Raw genomic sequence first — 19,144 nt, 5'->3', positions numbered from 1 at the left:
TCTTTGGTACTCTTGGTGGGATTGTAAATTGGTACAGCCACTGTGGAAAACAGTATGGAGGGTCCTCAAAAAATTAAAAATAGAACTACCGTACAATCCAGCAATTCCACTTCTGAGAATATATCCAAAGGAAATGAAAACACTAACTCAAAAAGGTATCTGCACCACCATGTTCCTAGCAGCATTATTTTCAGTAGCAAAGACATAGAAACAACCTAAGTGTCCATGGATGGGCGAATGGATAAAAGAATTTGTAGTGTATATATATGTATATACATGCATACAAACATGCATACAATGGAATATTATTCAGCCATTAAAAAACAAGGAAATCCTATCATTTGCAACAACATGGGTGGACCTTGAAGGCATTATGCTAAGCAAAACAAGACAGAGAAAGACAAATACTATATGATCTCACTGATGTGTGGAATTTAAACAAACACCAAACCCAGAAAAAGGAATCAGGTTTGTGGTTATATGGATTGGGGGGAGGGGGTCGGTTAGAGGAAGGTGGTCAAAAGATACAAACTTCCAGTTATAAGATAAATAAGCACCAGGGATGGAACCTACAACATGATGACTCTAGTTAACACTGCTCTATGCATGATAGGAAAGTTGTTAAGAGAGTAGATCCTAAGAATTTTCATCACAAGGAGAAAAAAAAATTTTTTTTATTGTATCAATATGAGAGGATGGATGTTAACCAAACTTATCATGGTAATCATTTCACAATACATGTAAATCACACCATCATGCTGTACACCTTAAACTTATACAGGGATGTATGTCCGTTATTTCTCAATAAAACTGGAAAAATAATTTTTTAAAAGAGGGGAATTACATAATAAAGAGGTCAACTCTGCAAGATGTAATGATCCTACATGCAAGTGTATGCGCTTAGAAACAGACTTAAAGTAAGGGAAGCAAAAACAGCTGATCAGGGAGCCTGCCCCTTTTCTCTTTTTCACCTGCCTCCTCTCTAAGGGGCGGGGCCCCAGGTGGGCCCCCGCAACTTGGCGCGTCGTCTTGGCAACGGGAGAACGTGCAGGGAGGGGCCCAGAGGCGGGGCTTGTTACGCGCTGCCGCGTCGCGTCTGAGTTGGGCGCGCTGGGGCGGGGCGCGCGGAGTGCGGGCCGTCAGCCCATCCTCTCCCATCTTCTAGAAGGCGAGCAGCCTCCGGTCGTCGCCCAGCGGGAGCTTCTGGGCCGCCAATGGAGAGCCAGGAGTTTTCGGGTTCTTCTGGGCTGTCCGATGGGCACGACATGGCAGAAATATCCACTCGCTCAGAAGCCCTCCACAAGCCCATTGTAGTCAGGATATTTGACGTGCTCAACCAGCCTGGGGAGTCCGAGGAGCCGGGGTTAGCCGAGGAGGCCGGCGAGCAAGACCAGCCAGGCGAGTCAGAGGGGTGTGCAGAGTCCCACCAGATCCCCAAGCCCCACAAGCCCTATGAGCTCTACCAACCCTGTGAGCCCCACAGGCCCCCCAAACCCCATGCACCTTACAAGCCTCATCCACCCCGCGAGCCCCACAAGCCCCACGAAGTCGAGTTGCTTCCCAGAGCTGGCGTGATGATCTCCCCGTCTCTGCTGACCAGATCCCCGCCACGGCTTCTGCCATCTTCCCTGAGAGGTAGGTGTTGGGGGTCCCTCTGGGGGTTCTAATGGGAAGGTTTGCCTGCAAGGAACCTTTTATTTTTTTAATATAAATTTATTTATTTATTTATTTTTGGCTGCACTGGGTCTTCGCTGCTGCGCGAGCTTTCTCTAGTTGCGGCGAGCGGGGCTGCTCTTCATTGCCGTGCGCGGGCTTCTCACTGTGGTGGCTTCTCTTGTTGTGGAGCACCGGCTCTAAGCACGAGGGCTCAGTAGTTGTGTCACGCGGGGTCTAGAGTGCAGACTCAGTAGTTGTGACTCACGGGCTTAGTAGCTCCACGGCACGTGGGATCTTCCCTGACCAGGGCTTGAACCCGTGGTCCCTGCATTGGCAGGTGGATTCTTAACCACTGTGCCACCAAGGAAGTCCCCCCCCCCCCATTTTGTTTTAAAGGAGGATAACACTTGTGTCATTTACCTGCTGTTTTGCAATGCCCTGTCTTTGGACCTCAAGAAGCTCTGATGGGAAATTGAGACTGGTGATGAAACAATCTCTTCACTCTGCTCTCTCTCCACCTGGGGACTTGCTAGCTGTCCTTGATTAGTCACTGTCACTAGCTGTCCTCGATTAATCACTGTCACTTCTTTTTGAAGCCCTTCTTAAGGCTTCTCTACAGTTAGTCATTGCAGTCCTCTGGGTTGCCACTTTGAACATACCTCTATTATAGCACTTAAGATTTTGGGTTATATCACTATCTTTTTCCTCAGCTAAGGGGAGGGATCCTTGAAGGGAGGATAGTTTTCTCAGTGTTTAGCACATGGTGGTGCTCAGTAAATGCTATTACATTGTTAAAGATGTAGTAACAAAACACTCATTGAACAAAAATTCAAACAGTATGTTTACTAAGTGCTTGCTGTATGTTCAGTCATCACCAAGTTCACAAACTAACAGGGCTGATGGGACTTGGGTATAAACATCCAGCTCACTTATGGCCTCTCATTGATGACTCCAGCCAGAACAATTCCTTGTCCACACTGGGCTTCCAGTTCCTTGGCTGACCACGTTTCATCTCATTTTCTCCTTGACTTGTCTTTATCAGCCTTGATTCTATGGTCTGTCATGTCAGTTGCTTACTTACAACATCTTCACCTCCCCATTGGCTCTTTGGCTGTTCACCGTACTTCTCCTGGGAGAACCTCAACCCTGGTTAAGCCCACCCATCCACCCTCTGCCTACACCTGAGCATCTGACTCTTCCTGTACAAAATCACACAATCATACTGCCTGCTTTTATTTCAATTTCATAACCACAGATCTCAGCTGGTCACTTGGCACTGCCTGGCAAGCCCACTTTATTCACCTAATAAATTAGTTCTCCTAATCTGTGAGATGACTAAATGCCTTCTTTACTCTACTCCAGCCTTCACACCTTTGACCCCAAACAGCTGAAGACTTTGCCTCACACTTGAGAAAATAGAAGCGATGTCATGAACTCCCTTATTTTCTTACCATGAATCTATTGCCTTACTCTAACCTGCACCCGTGGATTCTACCTTTTCTCATATTTCAGGGAAGAACTGTGCCTCTTTTTATGAGTGGCAAAAGCCTCCACTTGTGCTTTGGATTCCACTCTTGTCTCCTGAAGACCTTTGTTCCTGCAGTTATCCCCTCTCTCTCCTAACAGCATCAGTCTCTCTCTTTCTAATGAATCAGACCCATGAGCATACACATGTACTCTAGAATCTTCTATCTTTTTTTTTTTAACATCTTTACTGGAGTATAATTGCTTTACAATGGTGTGTTAGTTTCTGCTTTATAACAAAGTGAATCAGTTATACATGTACATATATCCCCATAACTGTTCCCTCTTGCGTCTCCCTCCCTCCCACCCTCCCTATCCCACCCCTCTAGGTGGTCACAAAGCACCGAGCTGATCTCCCTGTGCTATGCAGCTGCTTCCCACTAGCTATCTACCTTACGTTTGGTAGTGTATATATGTCCATGGCACTCTCTCGCTTTGTCCCAGCTTACTCTTCCCCCTCCCCATATCCTCAAGTCCATTCTCTAGTAGGTCTGCGTCTTTATTCCTATCTTGCCCCTAGGTTCTTCATGACCATTTTGTTGTTGTTGTTTTTTAGATTCCATATATATGTGTTAGCATACAGTATTTATTTTTCTTTTTCTGACTCACTTCACTCTGTATGACAGACTGTAGGTCCATCCACCTCACTACAAATAACTCAATTTTGTTTCTTTTTATGGCTGAGTAATATTCCATTGTATATATATGTGCCACATCTTCTTTATCCATTCATCTGTCGATGGACACCTAGGTTGCTTCCATGTCCTGGCTATTGAAAATAGAGCTGCAATGAACATTGTGGTACATGACTCTTTTTGGACTATGGTTTTCTCAGGGTATATGCCCAGTAGTGGGATAGCTGGGTCGTATGGTAGTTCTAGTTTTAGTTTTTTAAGGAACCTCCATACTGTTCTCCATAGTGGCTGTATCAATTTACATTCCCACCAACAGTGCAAGAGCGTTCCCTTTTCTCCACACCCTCTCCAGCATGTATTGTTTGTAGATTTTTAAATTTTTTTTTATTTTATTATTTTTTTTATTATTTTTTGCTGTATGCGGGCCTCTCACTGATGTGGCCCCTCCCGCTGCGGAGCACAGGCTCCGGATGCACAGGCCCAGCGGCCATGGCTCACGGGCCCATCCACTCCGCGGCATGTGGGATCCTCCCGGACCCAGGCATGAACCCGCGTCCCCTGCATTGGCAGGCGGACTCCCAACCACTGTGCCACCAGGGAAGCCCTTGTTTGTAGATTTTTTGATGATGGCCATTCTGACTGGTGTGAGATGATATCTCATTGTAGTTTTGATTTGCATTTCTCTAATGATTAATGATGTTGAGCAGAATCTTCTATCTTGAAATAACCCTTAACCCCATGTCTTCTTCAGACCCTTCCTTCTCGCACCATCAGCCCCATTTTTCTGCAAGTCACTACAGAGCTTGTCAAAAGAGTTATCTGTACTCACTGACTCCTTTTTCCTGCTTGCCATTCTCTTCTCTACCCACCTAGTTAGGCGTCTTTCTCTTCCACTCCACTGAAACTGCTCTAGTTTACTGTCTTTCTCCCACCGCCAACCCTTTTGTCTCCTTTTTGTGTGGATATTTCAGTATAGGTGATCCATTTGCCTTCTTAGTTCTTTGACCTCTTCACTTTGAATGATGGGATCCTTCACTGCATCTTAGACACCCACTGCATTAGCCTTTGATAATGTCAATTGCTGTAGCACTTCCAAAATGTCTGTTTCAAGCACTCTAATCTCTAAGCACATCTATCTTTCCAGCTCACTTACTCCTCCTTGTACCCTCTCAATTCTTCAGCTTCAAAGGGACCTCTAATCCACTGATGCTATCAACTGTTCATTATATACCACTTACTACCTTATGTCCTTCTGTCTCTCCTTACCTTAGTCCATAGTCTACCAATGGAATCACTTCCTTGCAAGTATTAGCTCCCTTGTCTCTCCCTCTCGTCATTCTTGCTTAGTTAAATCCAATTCTTGCCTGCACTTGAAAAGATGCAAAAAAAAAAAAAAAAAGATGACAAGGGAAAACAACTGTGTTGACTGATCTTTAAATCCATGACCTTGAACTTCAAGTGTGCTTTCATTGCTCTCAGTGATTGTGTGGCAGTCATACTACATTTCCCTAATCAATTCATTTGCTAACATGGAACCTACCAAACTACCAGGATCTATACATATATACTCTACCTTTTGTCCTGTTAATAATAGACAAGCTGTCTTTGTTCTTACCAGAGGCCATTCTCTCAACCTGTATGTTGAATCCTATTCCACCTAATTTTAAGCTCTTTGCCCCTAAAATTAGCCCCTCTCTTTCCCACATCATTTTATTTCCCTCTCCACTGGATCATTCCCATGAGCACATGAACATGCAGCAAAAACTCCTATCTTGAAGAAACCAAACCTTCCCTTAACCCCATGTACCCCTCCAGATACCACTCCTATACTCTGCTCCTTTTTAGAGGAAAATTCCTCAAAATAGTTTATGAGTTATTGTCTCCATCCTCTCTTCCCATTCTCTTGAGAACCGACTTAAGCTTTTATCCCCTCTACTTAGCTGAAGTTGCTCTTGTTGAGATCACAATGACCTCTACCTTGCCAAATTCAATGGCTAATTCTTCATCCTCATCTTACTTGTTTGACACAGTCACTCCCTGTTTCTTGGAAGTCTTTCTCTACTTGACTTCTGGGATACCACTTCATTGTCATCCTACCTCATTGAATGCTCCTGACTCAGTTTCCTTTGCTAGATCATCTTTGTTTTCCCAGCCTCTAGGTTGAAGTGGGCGATGGCTCAGTTCTCTCAGATTCTTTAGAACTTTCCTTGCTCCCTGGATGATGTCATCAGTTCTGTGGCTTTAACTGCATGCTGATGACTTCCCAAATTATCTCCAGCCTCCGTTTCTTTCTTGAGCTCCAAAGGTTTGTAACCAATTGTCTCTTTAACAGCCCTACTCGAATATCTAGTAGAAATGTAAAATTTAACATATCCATAACTGAACTCTTACTTCTGCCCCCAAACTTGCTCTTCCTCCACTGTTCCCCATTTTAGCAAATGGCACCACAATTCATTCATCCAGGTGCTCAGGTCAAAAACCTTGGAGTCATTCTTGACACCCGTTTTTCCCTTACACTTTGCCTCCAAGCCATTAGCAAACCCTAATTTTGAAATATGTCATGACAATGACCATTCTTTTTTTTTTTTTTTTTTTTTGCGGTACGCGGGCCTCTCACTGTTGTGGGATCTCCCGTTGCGGAGCACAGGCTCCGGACGCGCAGGCTCAGCGGCCATGGCTCACGGGCCCAGCCGCTCTGCAGCATGTGGGATCTTCCCGGACCGAGGCACGAACCCACGTCCCCTGCATTGGCAGGCGGATTCCCAACCTCTGCGCCACCAGGGAAGCCCGACAATGACCATTCTTAACATCCAAGCATTCATCACCTTTGTAAGCCACTATCACCTCTTGCTTGGTCTGCTTCAGTAGCTTCCACTCTTGCCACATTCATGCCTTCCCCACATCATTTCCACCAGTTCATGGTTCATGTGGCAGTCACAGGGATCCCTTAGAACATAAATTACGCACAACTCTCCTGCTCTCACCTCTCCAGAGGGAGTTCTCATCTTGCAGAGTTTGTAGTCTAAAGTCCTAAGTAAGCCTACAAGGCCCACATGATCTGACCTGCCTCTCCAGCCTCATGTCCCACCACTCTCCCCACTGCCTCTGCTCTCCAGCCACGTGGGCCTCCTTGCTCCCACCTCGATCATTTCACTTGCTTTTTCCTCTGCCAGGACACTCTTCCCTCAAGTATTTGTCACCTCCTTATAAAGGTGTACCGGATCACTCTGCCAAAAATACACTCTTTGGTCTGCTCATGTTTTTAAAGTCCCACACTTTTGTATTCAACTGCCTACTGGACATCTTCATTTGGATATATCATAGGCACCTCAAATATAATATGCTTTGAGACAGAAGTCTTGACTTTCCTCCCAATCTTGTTCCTCCTTTGATCTTCCAACTGAAGACTGAAGATTTCCCCCCTGCCAAAATCTATTTCTCCCTGATTCCTTTTTCTTCACCCTCAAATCCAATGCATCCAATGTAAGTTCTCTTTGTTTTCTTTCCAGACCATTTCCTGAATTCATTCATTTCCTCTGCTACTTGCGGTCATTTACGGTCATCATCCCACTCATCCTGCTTACAGTCATTTCTCACCTGGATTTCTACGTTCTCCTCCTGAGTAGTCTCCCTGCTTCTGCTCTTGTTCCCTTTCAGGTCTTTACTACCTTAGCCAGGGGGGTTATTTTAAAAACCAAATTGGATCACATCTTTCCCTTACTATATTATCCTTCCTGTGGTGTCCCATTGCTCTTAGGATAAACCCAAACCTTTTGTAGGGGTCTCTAGAGCTCCACGGGCTCTCTGACCTCACTCCCTACCACTTTCCCTACTGCTCACTCTGCCCCAGTCACACTGGCTTCTTTTCTCTTCCCCTAAAAGGCCAATCCCATACTTGGTCCTGCTTCAGAACCTGCATGGGTGGTTTTCTCTCCCTAGATGTTTATTGTTTTCCTAGGATCATCTCGTGGTTAATTCCTGTTCAGATCTCAGCCCATGTTTTTAAAGGGTGGGAAAGCCTACCTTTTAGAGGGCCTTGCCTGTCTGTGCTGCCCCACAATAGCCCCCCTGAAGTCCCGGTATAGAAAGTTTTCAGACTTTGCTTTAGAAAGGACTACTTTAAAGCTTCTATCTTCTGAATTTATCTTCTAGATTTTCCTTGTTAAAAATTCCAGTAAGTCTTTATGTTAATTCAATAAGCACTGAGTATATTTATATATTATTTACATAAAATAATGTAAACATTAGGCCATATGTAGTCAGCATGTCACCATGCCCCTCTCACTCAAACATTCCTTCATATGAAAGACGTTTACTGAGAATATACTAAGGCACTCTTCTGTGTCCTGTGAGGGTGTTGAGATGACTGAGACATGGCAGTTTTGGTTGTGTGCACATTTAAAAAATGTATATTGTAGAGTAAGTTCCATCATTCTAACACCTTACTAATGTGTCGTCACTAATCATCACTGTCACTGTTAAACTTTATTGAGCACTTACTATGTTCAGGGCATAGGCACTGAGCTGTAGATGAATAAGACGTGGATCCCATCCTTGGACTGTCAGTGTGGTTGGGGAGGCCAAACACATCCTCAACACATCCCTGGCATAGAAAGTAAAGTGGACTGGAGTATCCTATAGGACCGTCACTTCATTTTTCTGAGTTAAATGGCAGTACTGACCTCTTTTATGGCTTCTGTATTGAATCATAATTAGAAATGTCTCTTTCTACTTCTAGGTGATGAAAGAATTCACCATGGGTTTTCTTTTCTTAAACATTGAAATCTTTGATCCACTAGAATTTATCCTGGTGTATGGTATGAGTTATAAACCCAGCTTTCTTAGTGCCTACTCAGTTGCCAGTGCTATCTTGACACAGATGAAATCAGGTGAAAATGAACATGAAACATATATTTGAAACAAGAGAAAAAGCTCACAAAAATGCAGACCGAGGGGGTGTGAGAGGAGACACAGCTTAGTAGTTAGCTTGGTGATGTGATATTTTTGAGCTCTAGTTTGCATGGAGGTCCCAGTTTCTGTTGTTGTTGAACCAGACGGAAGGGCTTGCCCTCTTCCTGCCTCTGCCTTCTCACCCTCAAGCAAAACCCTTTCCCACATTCTCCTATCTCTTGCCCAAATGACCCTGAGCTAAGGCAGTGGGGAGCTGTGCCTAGGAGAGGATTGAGGAAGAAGAATGAATAGTAGTAATGATTATATAGCTTAATCTGTCATGTCAGAGAACATCCCAATGTTTGTTTACATGGTCATACCCAGCATAGACCTGGACTGCTTTAAGACCGGTCTTCAAAACCATAGTGTACCTAAAAACAAGCACAAATTTTACTTCAGAAAGCTTTGAGAAATAACCTAGGTCTTACCGAAGTACCTTCAAGGGAATTCTACCATCTAACACAGAGCAAATCCTGCTGAAATGTTCTTGAGGCACATCTCTTCCCAAGTCCCAGTCACCATGTCAGCTGTTCCCCACAAATACCTTTCCTCTTTCTCTCAAGCTGCATCTTGCCTCTCTCTTGCCCGCCTGTGCCCCCTAGTTCTGTCCTGAGAGGTGTTCCCTGCCTTTCCTTTATAGGTCAGTGGTATCCCATTCGTACCTGAGGCTGAGCAGCTCACACATGGGCCCCTTAAGGAGGCAGGGTAGAGGGCAAGTGGAGAGTAGTTATACTTTGACATTTCATCCTTATCGTGTTACAAAACGCTTTACTTCTACGCGCAGCGGGAATCCCCGTGTAGGAGTGCCTCAGTCCCCATCAGGGAACAACGGCTTTTTAATCATGCTTCCTCCCAGCAGATGGCAGCCTTCCCCAGCAGATGGCTTGGAGCACAAGCCAGATCATCCCACTGTTGGCTCCAGTGGCAACAGGAGCAGTGTGGTTTGTTTGCTGCGGAATAAAATACGAACATCTAAAGGGCATAACACAGCCATAACGTTCTGATTATCTCTTAAAGGGAGATGCTATTCATCATTCTGCTCAGAATCCTTTAGAGGCTCCTTCCTGTTGGCCTTATAATAAGAGCCAAACTCCTCCAGGGCTCATTGTGATCTGACCTCACCACAAATCCTGCTCTCCTCTTCCTTGCTCCCTTCCCTCCAGCCACCCTGACTGCTGTCTTGCTGCGCCTTTCTCTTAATTTCACCTCAGGGCCTTCACACTTGCTGTTTCTTGGTCTGAAATGCTCTTCCTCTCTCATTTCCCTTTCTCCCCTCTCCTATATCTGGCCCTTTCTTGTCTTTCATTTCCACAGGTAGAGTGTGACTTCCTCCGAAGACTGCCTCCCTATCTCCCTAAACTAGGTGCCCCCTTCCTTCCACGCAGTGAACGTCATGCTAGTTTATCTTCTTCCGGTGCTCACCACCGTCTGAAATTGTTCACCTGCTTATTGTCTGTCTGTCCACCTGAAAGGCGAGCTGCTTGAGGGGAGGACAGGGACTTTATCTTGACCCTTCTCTAGTCCAAAGCTTAGAACGTCGAGATGAATTCCGCCTAAAAGTCATTCATACGGACGTGGTCTAGATTCACCCAGTCGTCGTTATTCAGCTCACAGCAACTTAGGTCCATTGAGTGTCCTACGTATTTAACACCATCTCATTTCATCTTTAAAACTACCCTTTGGTGTAAGTGCTATTTGTGTCCCCACTTTGCAGATGAGGAAACTGAGGCAGAGAGGAGGTAAGTGACTTGCCAAAGGCCACACACACAGTAACAGAGCAGAGATTGGGCCCAGGCAGGCAATCCCACACCCTGCTCCACTTCACCACCACACTTCTACCTGTGCTAGGTGCTATGGGTGACAGGGGAAGTAGATAGGAAGATAGTGAGGGGAAGGAGCTCAGCACAGTGCTTGGCACATTGTAAGTGCTCAATAGATATTATAGTGTTTTGTAAATAGTGGGCCTGTCTATTCTATCTATTCAACTGTGTACGTTTTGTGCTGTGAGGACTACAAAATAAAGCAGTCTTTCCTCACATCTTTACAAGCTTAGGGAAATAATATAGACATAAACATAACAAAATATGTAGAGCCCAGATGAGTGATGTGGCCTTCAGTCCAACCATAACCAGACACTCTACCTCTACATACAATTATCTCCCATTCTTGTACCACCCTGCAAAGTTTTGTTTTGTTTTTTTTGACTGGGAAAATAATTTTATTTTGTTTGGCACAGTGGGCAGGGGTACAGTCTTAGAACTTCTGGAATTGCATGTTGGTGCCAGCAGCCTTGGAGACCTTCACATTGAAGCATACCGTCTTGCTCAGGGGCCATCCCTCACCCACTGTGTAAATGTCGCCGATCTGGATGTCCCTGAAGCAGGGGGGAAGGTGCACGGACGTGTTCTTGTGGTGCTTCTCGAAGTGGTTGTACTTTCGGATGTAGTGGAGGTAGTCTCGGCAGATGACAGTGGTCCTCTGCATCTTCAACTTGGTCACCAAGCCAGACAGGATCCTCCCTCAGATGGAGAAATTACCAGTAAAAGGGCATTTCTTGTCAATGTAAGTGCCCTCAGTGGCCTCCTTCGGTGTCTTGAAGCCCAGACTGATGTTCTTGTTGTATTGCGGGAGCTTCTCCTTGACAGTTTCTCCAAGCAGGACCCTCTTCTTATTTTGAAAGATGGTCAGTTGCTTTCTGTAGACACGCTCAGTCTGAATGTCCGCCATCGTCCAAGCTGCCTGAAAAAAGGTTCTGCAAAGTATTTTTGTCCTCAATTTACAGATGAGGAATCTGAGACTCGGCATTTGTGGGCATGTAGTGGTGGGACCAGCATTCAAAACCCTGTTAGTTTGATCCAAAGCCTGTGAAATACTGCAGTGGCTATACAGGAGAAAAGAATGGAGAATGGAGAAAAGAAGCACTGCTGTTACTCTCCAGGAAAAAGGAGCTGGGAAATATTTTAGGAACAGGGAGTGATACTGGAGTTGTACTCAGGAAGATCTGCCCCAAGGATGGATTGGATGTTTGAAATCCTGCCCCTGCCCCCAAAGAAATGTGAATGCTTGAACACTGCGGTGCCTGAGTCACGGCTCCACCCACATACTGGGGATTTCAATTTGAGCACATAGTAGAAGAGGGAGCTTGATGCCACTGGAAAGGGCACTAAACTAGGAGGTTAGTTCTGGTTTTGTCATAGCTGCATGTCTGTTTCCTTCCTAGTGAAATGAGGATTCTAGTGCTGAGAATCTGGATTTTAATACAGCTGCTTAATTTGATACAGCAAGATGTTGCCAAAATGAGATTACTATATATTCTTGAATATAAGGAAATTTGGAAAAACTCTAGCCAATTTGAATAGATAAACTTTTAGGAAGAAAGATAGTTAGACAAATGTTTATTTAGAAAGGTGTTAATGTATATTAACACCTATAAAATTAAAATAACATTAAAATCAATGATATAATTTAGAAATAGTTCTTATTTCTAACGTTACATTTCATGGAAAAGCCGTTTTATTCAACTTTTTCACTTGCATGCTTGACATCACTAGAGTTACCTTTTGAGTAATTTAACACTTTTTCCAGGAAAATCATTTTTATTTCTTAAGTTATTTGAGATAGAAAATTTAAGAGTTTTATTATAGAAATTTTCAAACACACCCAAAATAGAGAATGTTATAGTGTACCCCCGTATACCCATCACTTAGTTTTAATAATTATTAACATTTTGCTAATCTCATTTCATCTAGGTATTCTCTTACCAGCCCTTCCTACCACACACACACACACACACACACACACACACACACACACACACACACACACACACACACACACATTTTGGGGCTTCCTGTAGGACAAGTTTTTTTGTTTGGTTGTTTTTTTAATTTATTTATTTTTCATACAGCAGATTCTTATTAGTTATCTATTTTACACATATTAGTGTATATATGTCAGTCCCAGTCTCCCAATTCATTCCCCCCACCCCCTGCTCTCCCCCCTTGGTGTCCATGCGTTTGTTCTCTACATCTCTGTCTCTATTTCTGCCTTGCAAACTAGTTCACCTGTACCATTTTTCTAGCTTCCACATATATGCATTAATATACGATATTTGTTTTTCTGACTTACTTCACTCTGTATGACAGGCTCTAGGTCCATCCACGTCTCTACAAATGACCCAATTTTGTTTCTTTTTATGGCTGAGTATTTTTTTTTCTTGAAGGATAAATTTATTAATTTATTGAGCAAATACTTATTGTACCAGGCATTGTACTTAACAGCACCGTTCCAGAGCTGCCTTGTTAGTCTGATTCTGCCTTTGCTGGGGAACCTGTCATCTGCTTGTGCAACATCACTCATGGGCCTCATCAGACAAGTTGTTTTAAAGAAAATACTAGACACCATTTCATTTTGCCCATAAGTATCTTATATGTCTTTCTCATTGCTAAGGACTTTAAAAAACCCATAAATTATCATGCCATTATTTACACTTAAAATTTACAATTATTCTTTAATACTGTCTAATACCCGCTAAATATTTAAGCTTCCTTAATTGTCTCAAAAGTGTATTTTTACAGTCGGTTAGTTTGAATTAGCCCTCACACAAGGGCCACACATCGTCTCTTCTCTGTTACTCTTTTTTTTTTTTTTTTTTGGCCGCACTGAGTGGCATGTGGGATCTTAGTTCCCAGACCATGGATGGAACCTGCACCCCCTGCAGTGGAAGCACAGAGTCTTAACCACTGGACCACCAGGGAAGTCCCTCTGTTACTCTTTAACACCTACCCTAATCCTCTCTCCCTTTTTCAAACACGTTTGTTAGAAACTTTGGGTAAAATATACCATATTCTGAATTTAATTTGTTCTTTGTGACGTCTTTAACTTGCTCTTCTAGCTCCCCTTTTTTTTGCAAAGCATATAGATTAAGAGGCTTGCTTAGACTGAAAATAGTTTCAAGCAAGAATTTTTCATAGGTGGTGCCACGCTTGGGGGCATACGCTGTCAGGCTCTGACGTTTGTGGTGGTTCTAAGATTGATGAGTGAGTTCAGGTGAGGTTGGCTCAACCCCTCCATGGTAAAGTTCCCCATCCACCTTTTACCAGGTGGTTTCAGCAGCCAGTTTCGTTCTTTGCCTAGATTCCATTATATCATTAGGGATAAGATAGGCACCTTTTGAACCTGTGTTTTATGCTGTCACTAGAAATTATGTAACAAGCCATCAGAACCCATTCATGTAATGTAACAGAACTTTAAAAAAAATTCATTCTGTAGCTGTACTTTTATCTGCACAATACAACTACCTCATTCTTTGTGTTTCTATTTTGCTTTTTAAAATGATGTTTAATTATTTAGAGCAACATCCAATGCTTAGGATTACAAAAGCATATCCCCAAGAATAATTATTAAATCTGTTTTAAATTTCTTTACTTCGTCCCTCTTTTTAAATACTGATTTAAATTTAAATTGTAGGGAGAGCTCTATAATTATTTTAGCATTAATTGAAGTTGTTTCAGGCTGATATGTTTTCGTTTCTCATTTCTTTGTTGGGAAAATAAAGTAATTGAGAAAGTGTCTCATAAGATGAGATTTATAAGAACTTGCATGCAAGGTAACCTCGTTTCTGAGGAATAATTTTTGGGAACAAAATCTTTCCTTATACTCAGTTATTTATGGTGCTCTACTGAAAACTTCTTATTTTTTAAAATTTGTCATGGTTTCATGAAACGCATATATCAAGAGTAAAGTTTAAAGAAGGAAGAAAACTAAGAAAATAGGATTCTCTTCACCTTTTCATTCTCAAGTCCTATAATTTATTTTGTGTGTGTATAACACCGTTGAGACCTCACAAGAGAAGTTTCTTTCAGATTTCAATATTAGGAAAAGTTGATGTTTTTTGCTTTCAATGGTAGAATTAGAATGTTCAGATATAACTGTACAAGGCTTTAATTATACATTCTTCCTTTTGTTTCATTGTATTTTCCTTTCTCTTCTCCCTCCACTATTTTTCTATCTCTCCTTGAATTTTTCATCTTAAAACAGATAATATCCTATTGTAGTGTATGCGTTTATGTAAGCAATCTAAAATTCATTTAGAAATGAGGGGCGGGTATAAATACATAAGGAAACCAATGAAAATACATGTGAGTACATGATCACAATTAGGTTCTCATTTCATTAATTTTCATAGGTGGAATCTTTAATAGTAAATTATTGGGTTGGTCAAAAAGTTCGTTCAGGTTTTTCTGTAAGGTGTTGGAGAAAAACCCAAATGAACTTTTTGGTCAACCCAATACTTAAACTTTACAATTACTGAAACTTAACAGTTTACTTAAACTTTTTTTTATTTACAGAAATTTAAGCATTTAAAATTAATTAATCTTAATTTTTAAATTTTTAGGATTATAGCTATGATTTATTGTGTATTTACTATGTTTTGGGCACTATGCAGAGTGCTTTACATGTATTATCTTATTTAACTTTCAGACAGCAACGTTTTGTTTTACATGACCGTGAGAAAACTAAGGTATGGAGAGCTTTAGTAAACTTGCCCAAGATCAGAGGTTGGAGCCAGGATTTGGTTCTAGGCAGTCTGATTCCAGAGCCAGTGGTCCTATCCATTAAACAATATTATAGTATTCCCTAAAGCTGTTTGCTTCAAAAAATACCAGTGCTTGTCCCACCCCCTGAGGTTGTGACTTAACTGGGCTGGGACCCAAAATTTTTAAAAGATTTCCAGGTGATTCTAATGTGCAGACAAGTTTGGAAACCATTGTAATACTGCTTTGCTTGGGACGTAGCTGACACAATGGCCACCTGAGAGCTATTCCTTCCTGCCAGTTGATGAGATAACATCAAAAATGTGTTTCTAAAATGAAGCATGAAAGCTCTACCTGTGGGAGAAATTATAGCATGAAAGGGCAAAAGGAAATAGCATAATTCATTCGTATTACCAGCATTTGTAGAAGTTATTTTAGGATTAACTCAGTGTTATATTGACTCTGACTTGTGTATATAAAGCTGGAAACCAAGCTTGGTGATGCATCAAAATCCACAAAACAAGTGCTGTATCTTTCATGAGGGACAGCATGACTGTGTACAAGGGCATTTTTGTAGACTACCCTCCCCTCTTCCTTACGTCTGAGTCAGTTTAGCCTTAAAAGGAGACTAATAGAAAATAGCCGAACTCAAAATTTTCATTTACTTTTTTTTTTTTTTTTTTTAAGGTCATAGCCTATCTCCTAGTGGGCTGTAAACTCCTTGTAAAGAGAAACCAACCGTATCTTATAAATTTTGTTCTCTCAACTTTGGCACCAGGCTGCACATACTAGAAACCCAATCAATACCTGAGTACTGTGTTTCCTACAGTGCTCCTACATTGATGCACTAAAGTTGTAACTAATAATTCTACCATTCATCTACTGTCTGCATCTATTATATGCAGGGTGTTTTACATACATGTCACTAATCTTTACACACACCTACCCATTATCCTCCTATCTGAGGAGAGGAAACTGAGTCTCAGAGAAGTTAAGGAATTTGCCCAAGATTGTACAGCTGAGTAAGTAACAAAACTGGGGTTTGAGCCATGTCTGTCTGATGCCAGAGCACACCCACTTTCCTTTACCCCAAACACTCCAGAGGGTGGACTCCCAGACGTGATTAAAAACTCCCAAGGAGAAACTGTCTGGAACAATTTGTCATAATGAGGCCTATTATAATAGGCCTTTGGATAATTTGGCCTGTATGATCGCCTATATTTTCCCATAGTAAAAAAAAAACTTCTAAACATAATTTTTTTTTTTTTTAAGATTTAATTTTATTTATTTTTGGCTGCGCTGGGTCTTCGTTTCTGTGTGCGGGCTTTATCTAGTTACGGCAAGTGGGGGCTACTCTTCACTGCTGTGCGTGGGCTTCTCATCGCGGTGGCTTCTCTTGTTGCAGAGCACGGGCTCTAGGCGCACAGGCTTCAGTAGTTGTGACACACAGGCTTCAGTAGTTGTGGCACACGGGCTCAGTAGTTGTGGCTCACGGGCTCTAGAGTGCAGGCTCAGTAGTTGTGGCACATGGGCTTAGTTGCTCCACGGCATGTGGGATCTTCCCGGACCAGGGATCAAACCCATGTCCACTGTGCCACCAGGGAAGTTGCTCTAAACATGAATTTTAATTTGCTTCCATTTTGTCTGTTTTGAATAGTTCAGGTGTATCCAGCTTTCTACTGTTAAAGATACCACCATTAACATTTTTGTGCATAAATCTTTGCCCACAGTTGGAATTATTTCTTTAGGGTACATGTTTAGAAGTAGAATTGGATTAAGGAGTATAAGCATTGCTGACTCGTACTACCAAATTATTTTTCACAAAGTATACTGATTTAAATATCCACCAGCAGCATGCAAGTACTCATTTCATCTTACCCCTCCAGCATTGTTTTTTTTTTTTTTTGCTGCTCCTTGTGGCCTGTGGGATCTTAGTTCCCTGACCAGGGATTGAACCTGAACCTGTGCCCCCTGCAGTGGAAGCACAAGGTCTTAACCACTGGACCACCAGGGAAGTCCCTGCATTGTTATCCTTTGTAAAAAAATTTTGCTCGTTTGATAGTTTTTAAAAACCTCATTTTTTATTTGCATTGTTTTGATTACAAGCAAGTTTGAACTTTTTCTTATGATTATTAGCCCTTTGTGTCTCCATAGATGAATTCCTCTTCTTTGTCCATTTAACTTTTGACACCTTCCTTAGTGTTTTCCTTATTCATCTATCCTTTTATACTCTTCAGTTATTAAGACTATAAAGCCTTTATCATTTTACCAAATATTTCTCCAAGTTTTTATTCTAAGTTTTATTTTTTGACACACAGAAGTTTTGTTTTAAATATTTTAATCTGTATGTTTCCTCTGTATCTTCTGTCACCTTTAATGCAGATTAAAATCCAGTGATTAAGTAGGTATTCTCTTATTTTTGCTCTAATTCAATTTTTTTTTAATTTAATCTTTGATTTACCTGTGGTTTACTTTGATAAAGTAGTGTGATATATTTAATTTGGTCTTTCCCCTAAATAGTTACTTTTCCTAGCTCCTTTGTTTATTGATTTGTGATGGCTATTTTTATCATATATTTGATTCTTACTGAATCTAATTTTTGCTTTTACTTTTCTTTTTGCAGATCCTAGTCCCTGTGACTTTGTAAGGAAATGGTAAGACTATAGATATAGTACCATTTTCCCAAACTTTACTAGCTGAATGGGGCACTCAATCTGGGGCATTTGAGGTGAAAGCCTGTCTTGGGGGTTTTGAGAAGATTCCTATGCTTTCCCTTTGTCATAAGCCCTTTTCTCATGGTAATTCCTGTGGGAAAAAGGAAAGAAGAGAGGTGAAGTGATTAAAATGAAGATTTAGGAGAACTCTTCTTATATTCACTCAGTGCTTACTTGTTTGCTCAATGCTATGTGTGTCACATAATAGGGCTGAACCTTTAAGGGACTTGGGATTCTGCACTGACAATCTCATGTCATAGATTTTGTGAAGCTCCAAGTTAATGTATCTCAGTCTCCTCTTGCCTCTAATTCAAATTCAGTAGTTAATGAAATTTCAAGAAAGTGACCTCTATGAAAAAAAAATGTGTGTATGTGTGTACATACAGTGTATAAACTAGATGCCTCCTGAAAATAGATGCTTACTCTTGGTTTGGCTAAGATATACTTAGAAGAGGTAACAGAATAGAATCATTAAAGAGAAAATACCAAGGGTTCATATCAATGGCTCATATAGATGAGAAGTAAATAATATCAGATTTTATTTTATTTTATTTTATTTTTTTGCGTTACGTGGGCCTCTCACTGTTGTGGCCTCTCCCGTTGCGGAGCACAGGCTCCGGACGCGCAGGCTCAGCGGCCATGGCTCACGGGCCCAGCCGCTCCACGGCATGTGGGATCTTCCCAGAACGGGGCACGAACCCGTGTCCCCTGCATCAGCAGGCGGACTCTCGACCACTGTGCCACCAGGGAAGCCCAAGAGAGTGTTTTTAAAATGTCTTTGTTTTTACTGTTATACTACTTGTTGCTTTTGTTTTATTGCTTAATTTGGTTTGATTCTGTGAGAAAATTGTTCTATCTCCATTTTCTATCCCTGTCCCAAACAATCTTGTTAAACAAATGTGCTGTACCTGATTGTTATAAAAGAAAATACTTTCTGAATATAAGCAAAACAGTCAAGTGTAAAAGAGCATTTTGACTGACAGAGAGAATTATTTGATTCAGACCTGAAATCATTTCCATAATTGTTGCTATATAAACATATATTTATTGCTCTGCACCTAAGGTAAGGATTTCCAAAACTTTCTTAGCTGTTGTCAAACTATAGGAGACTAATTATCAATGAAGACAT

General features: G+C 41.7%; 1 protein-coding gene and 1 pseudogene across 2 annotated transcripts in view; one reads left to right on the top strand and one right to left on the bottom strand.

The window, feature by feature from the left end:
- Positions 1-1,214: 1,214 nt before the first annotated feature.
- SPMAP2L (sperm microtubule associated protein 2 like) overlaps positions 1,215-19,144 on the top strand; it is a gene marked incomplete at both ends in the record, with an annotated part of 57,849 nt that continues 39,919 nt past the window's right edge. The window contains 2 exons of the mRNA XM_082654052.1: positions 1,215-1,635; positions 17,925-17,955. Of these exons, the coding sequence (XP_082510178.1) occupies positions 1,215-1,635; positions 17,925-17,955 (452 nt within the window). The remainder of the gene's footprint in view (positions 1,636-17,924; positions 17,956-19,144) is intronic.
- On the bottom strand, positions 11,019-11,492 carry LOC309822339 (small ribosomal subunit protein uS17-like; annotated as a pseudogene). Its single transcript has one exon. The product of its transcript is annotated as a small ribosomal subunit protein uS17-like (transcript).

The sequence above is a fragment of the Grampus griseus genome, assembly GCF_964374135.1.
Source record: "Grampus griseus genome assembly, chromosome: 4".
Classification (NCBI taxonomy): Eukaryota; Metazoa; Chordata; class Mammalia; order Artiodactyla; family Delphinidae; genus Grampus; species Grampus griseus.
Note: the sequence above shows the minus strand (reverse complement) of the source record. Positions and strands in the feature narration are given on the sequence as shown.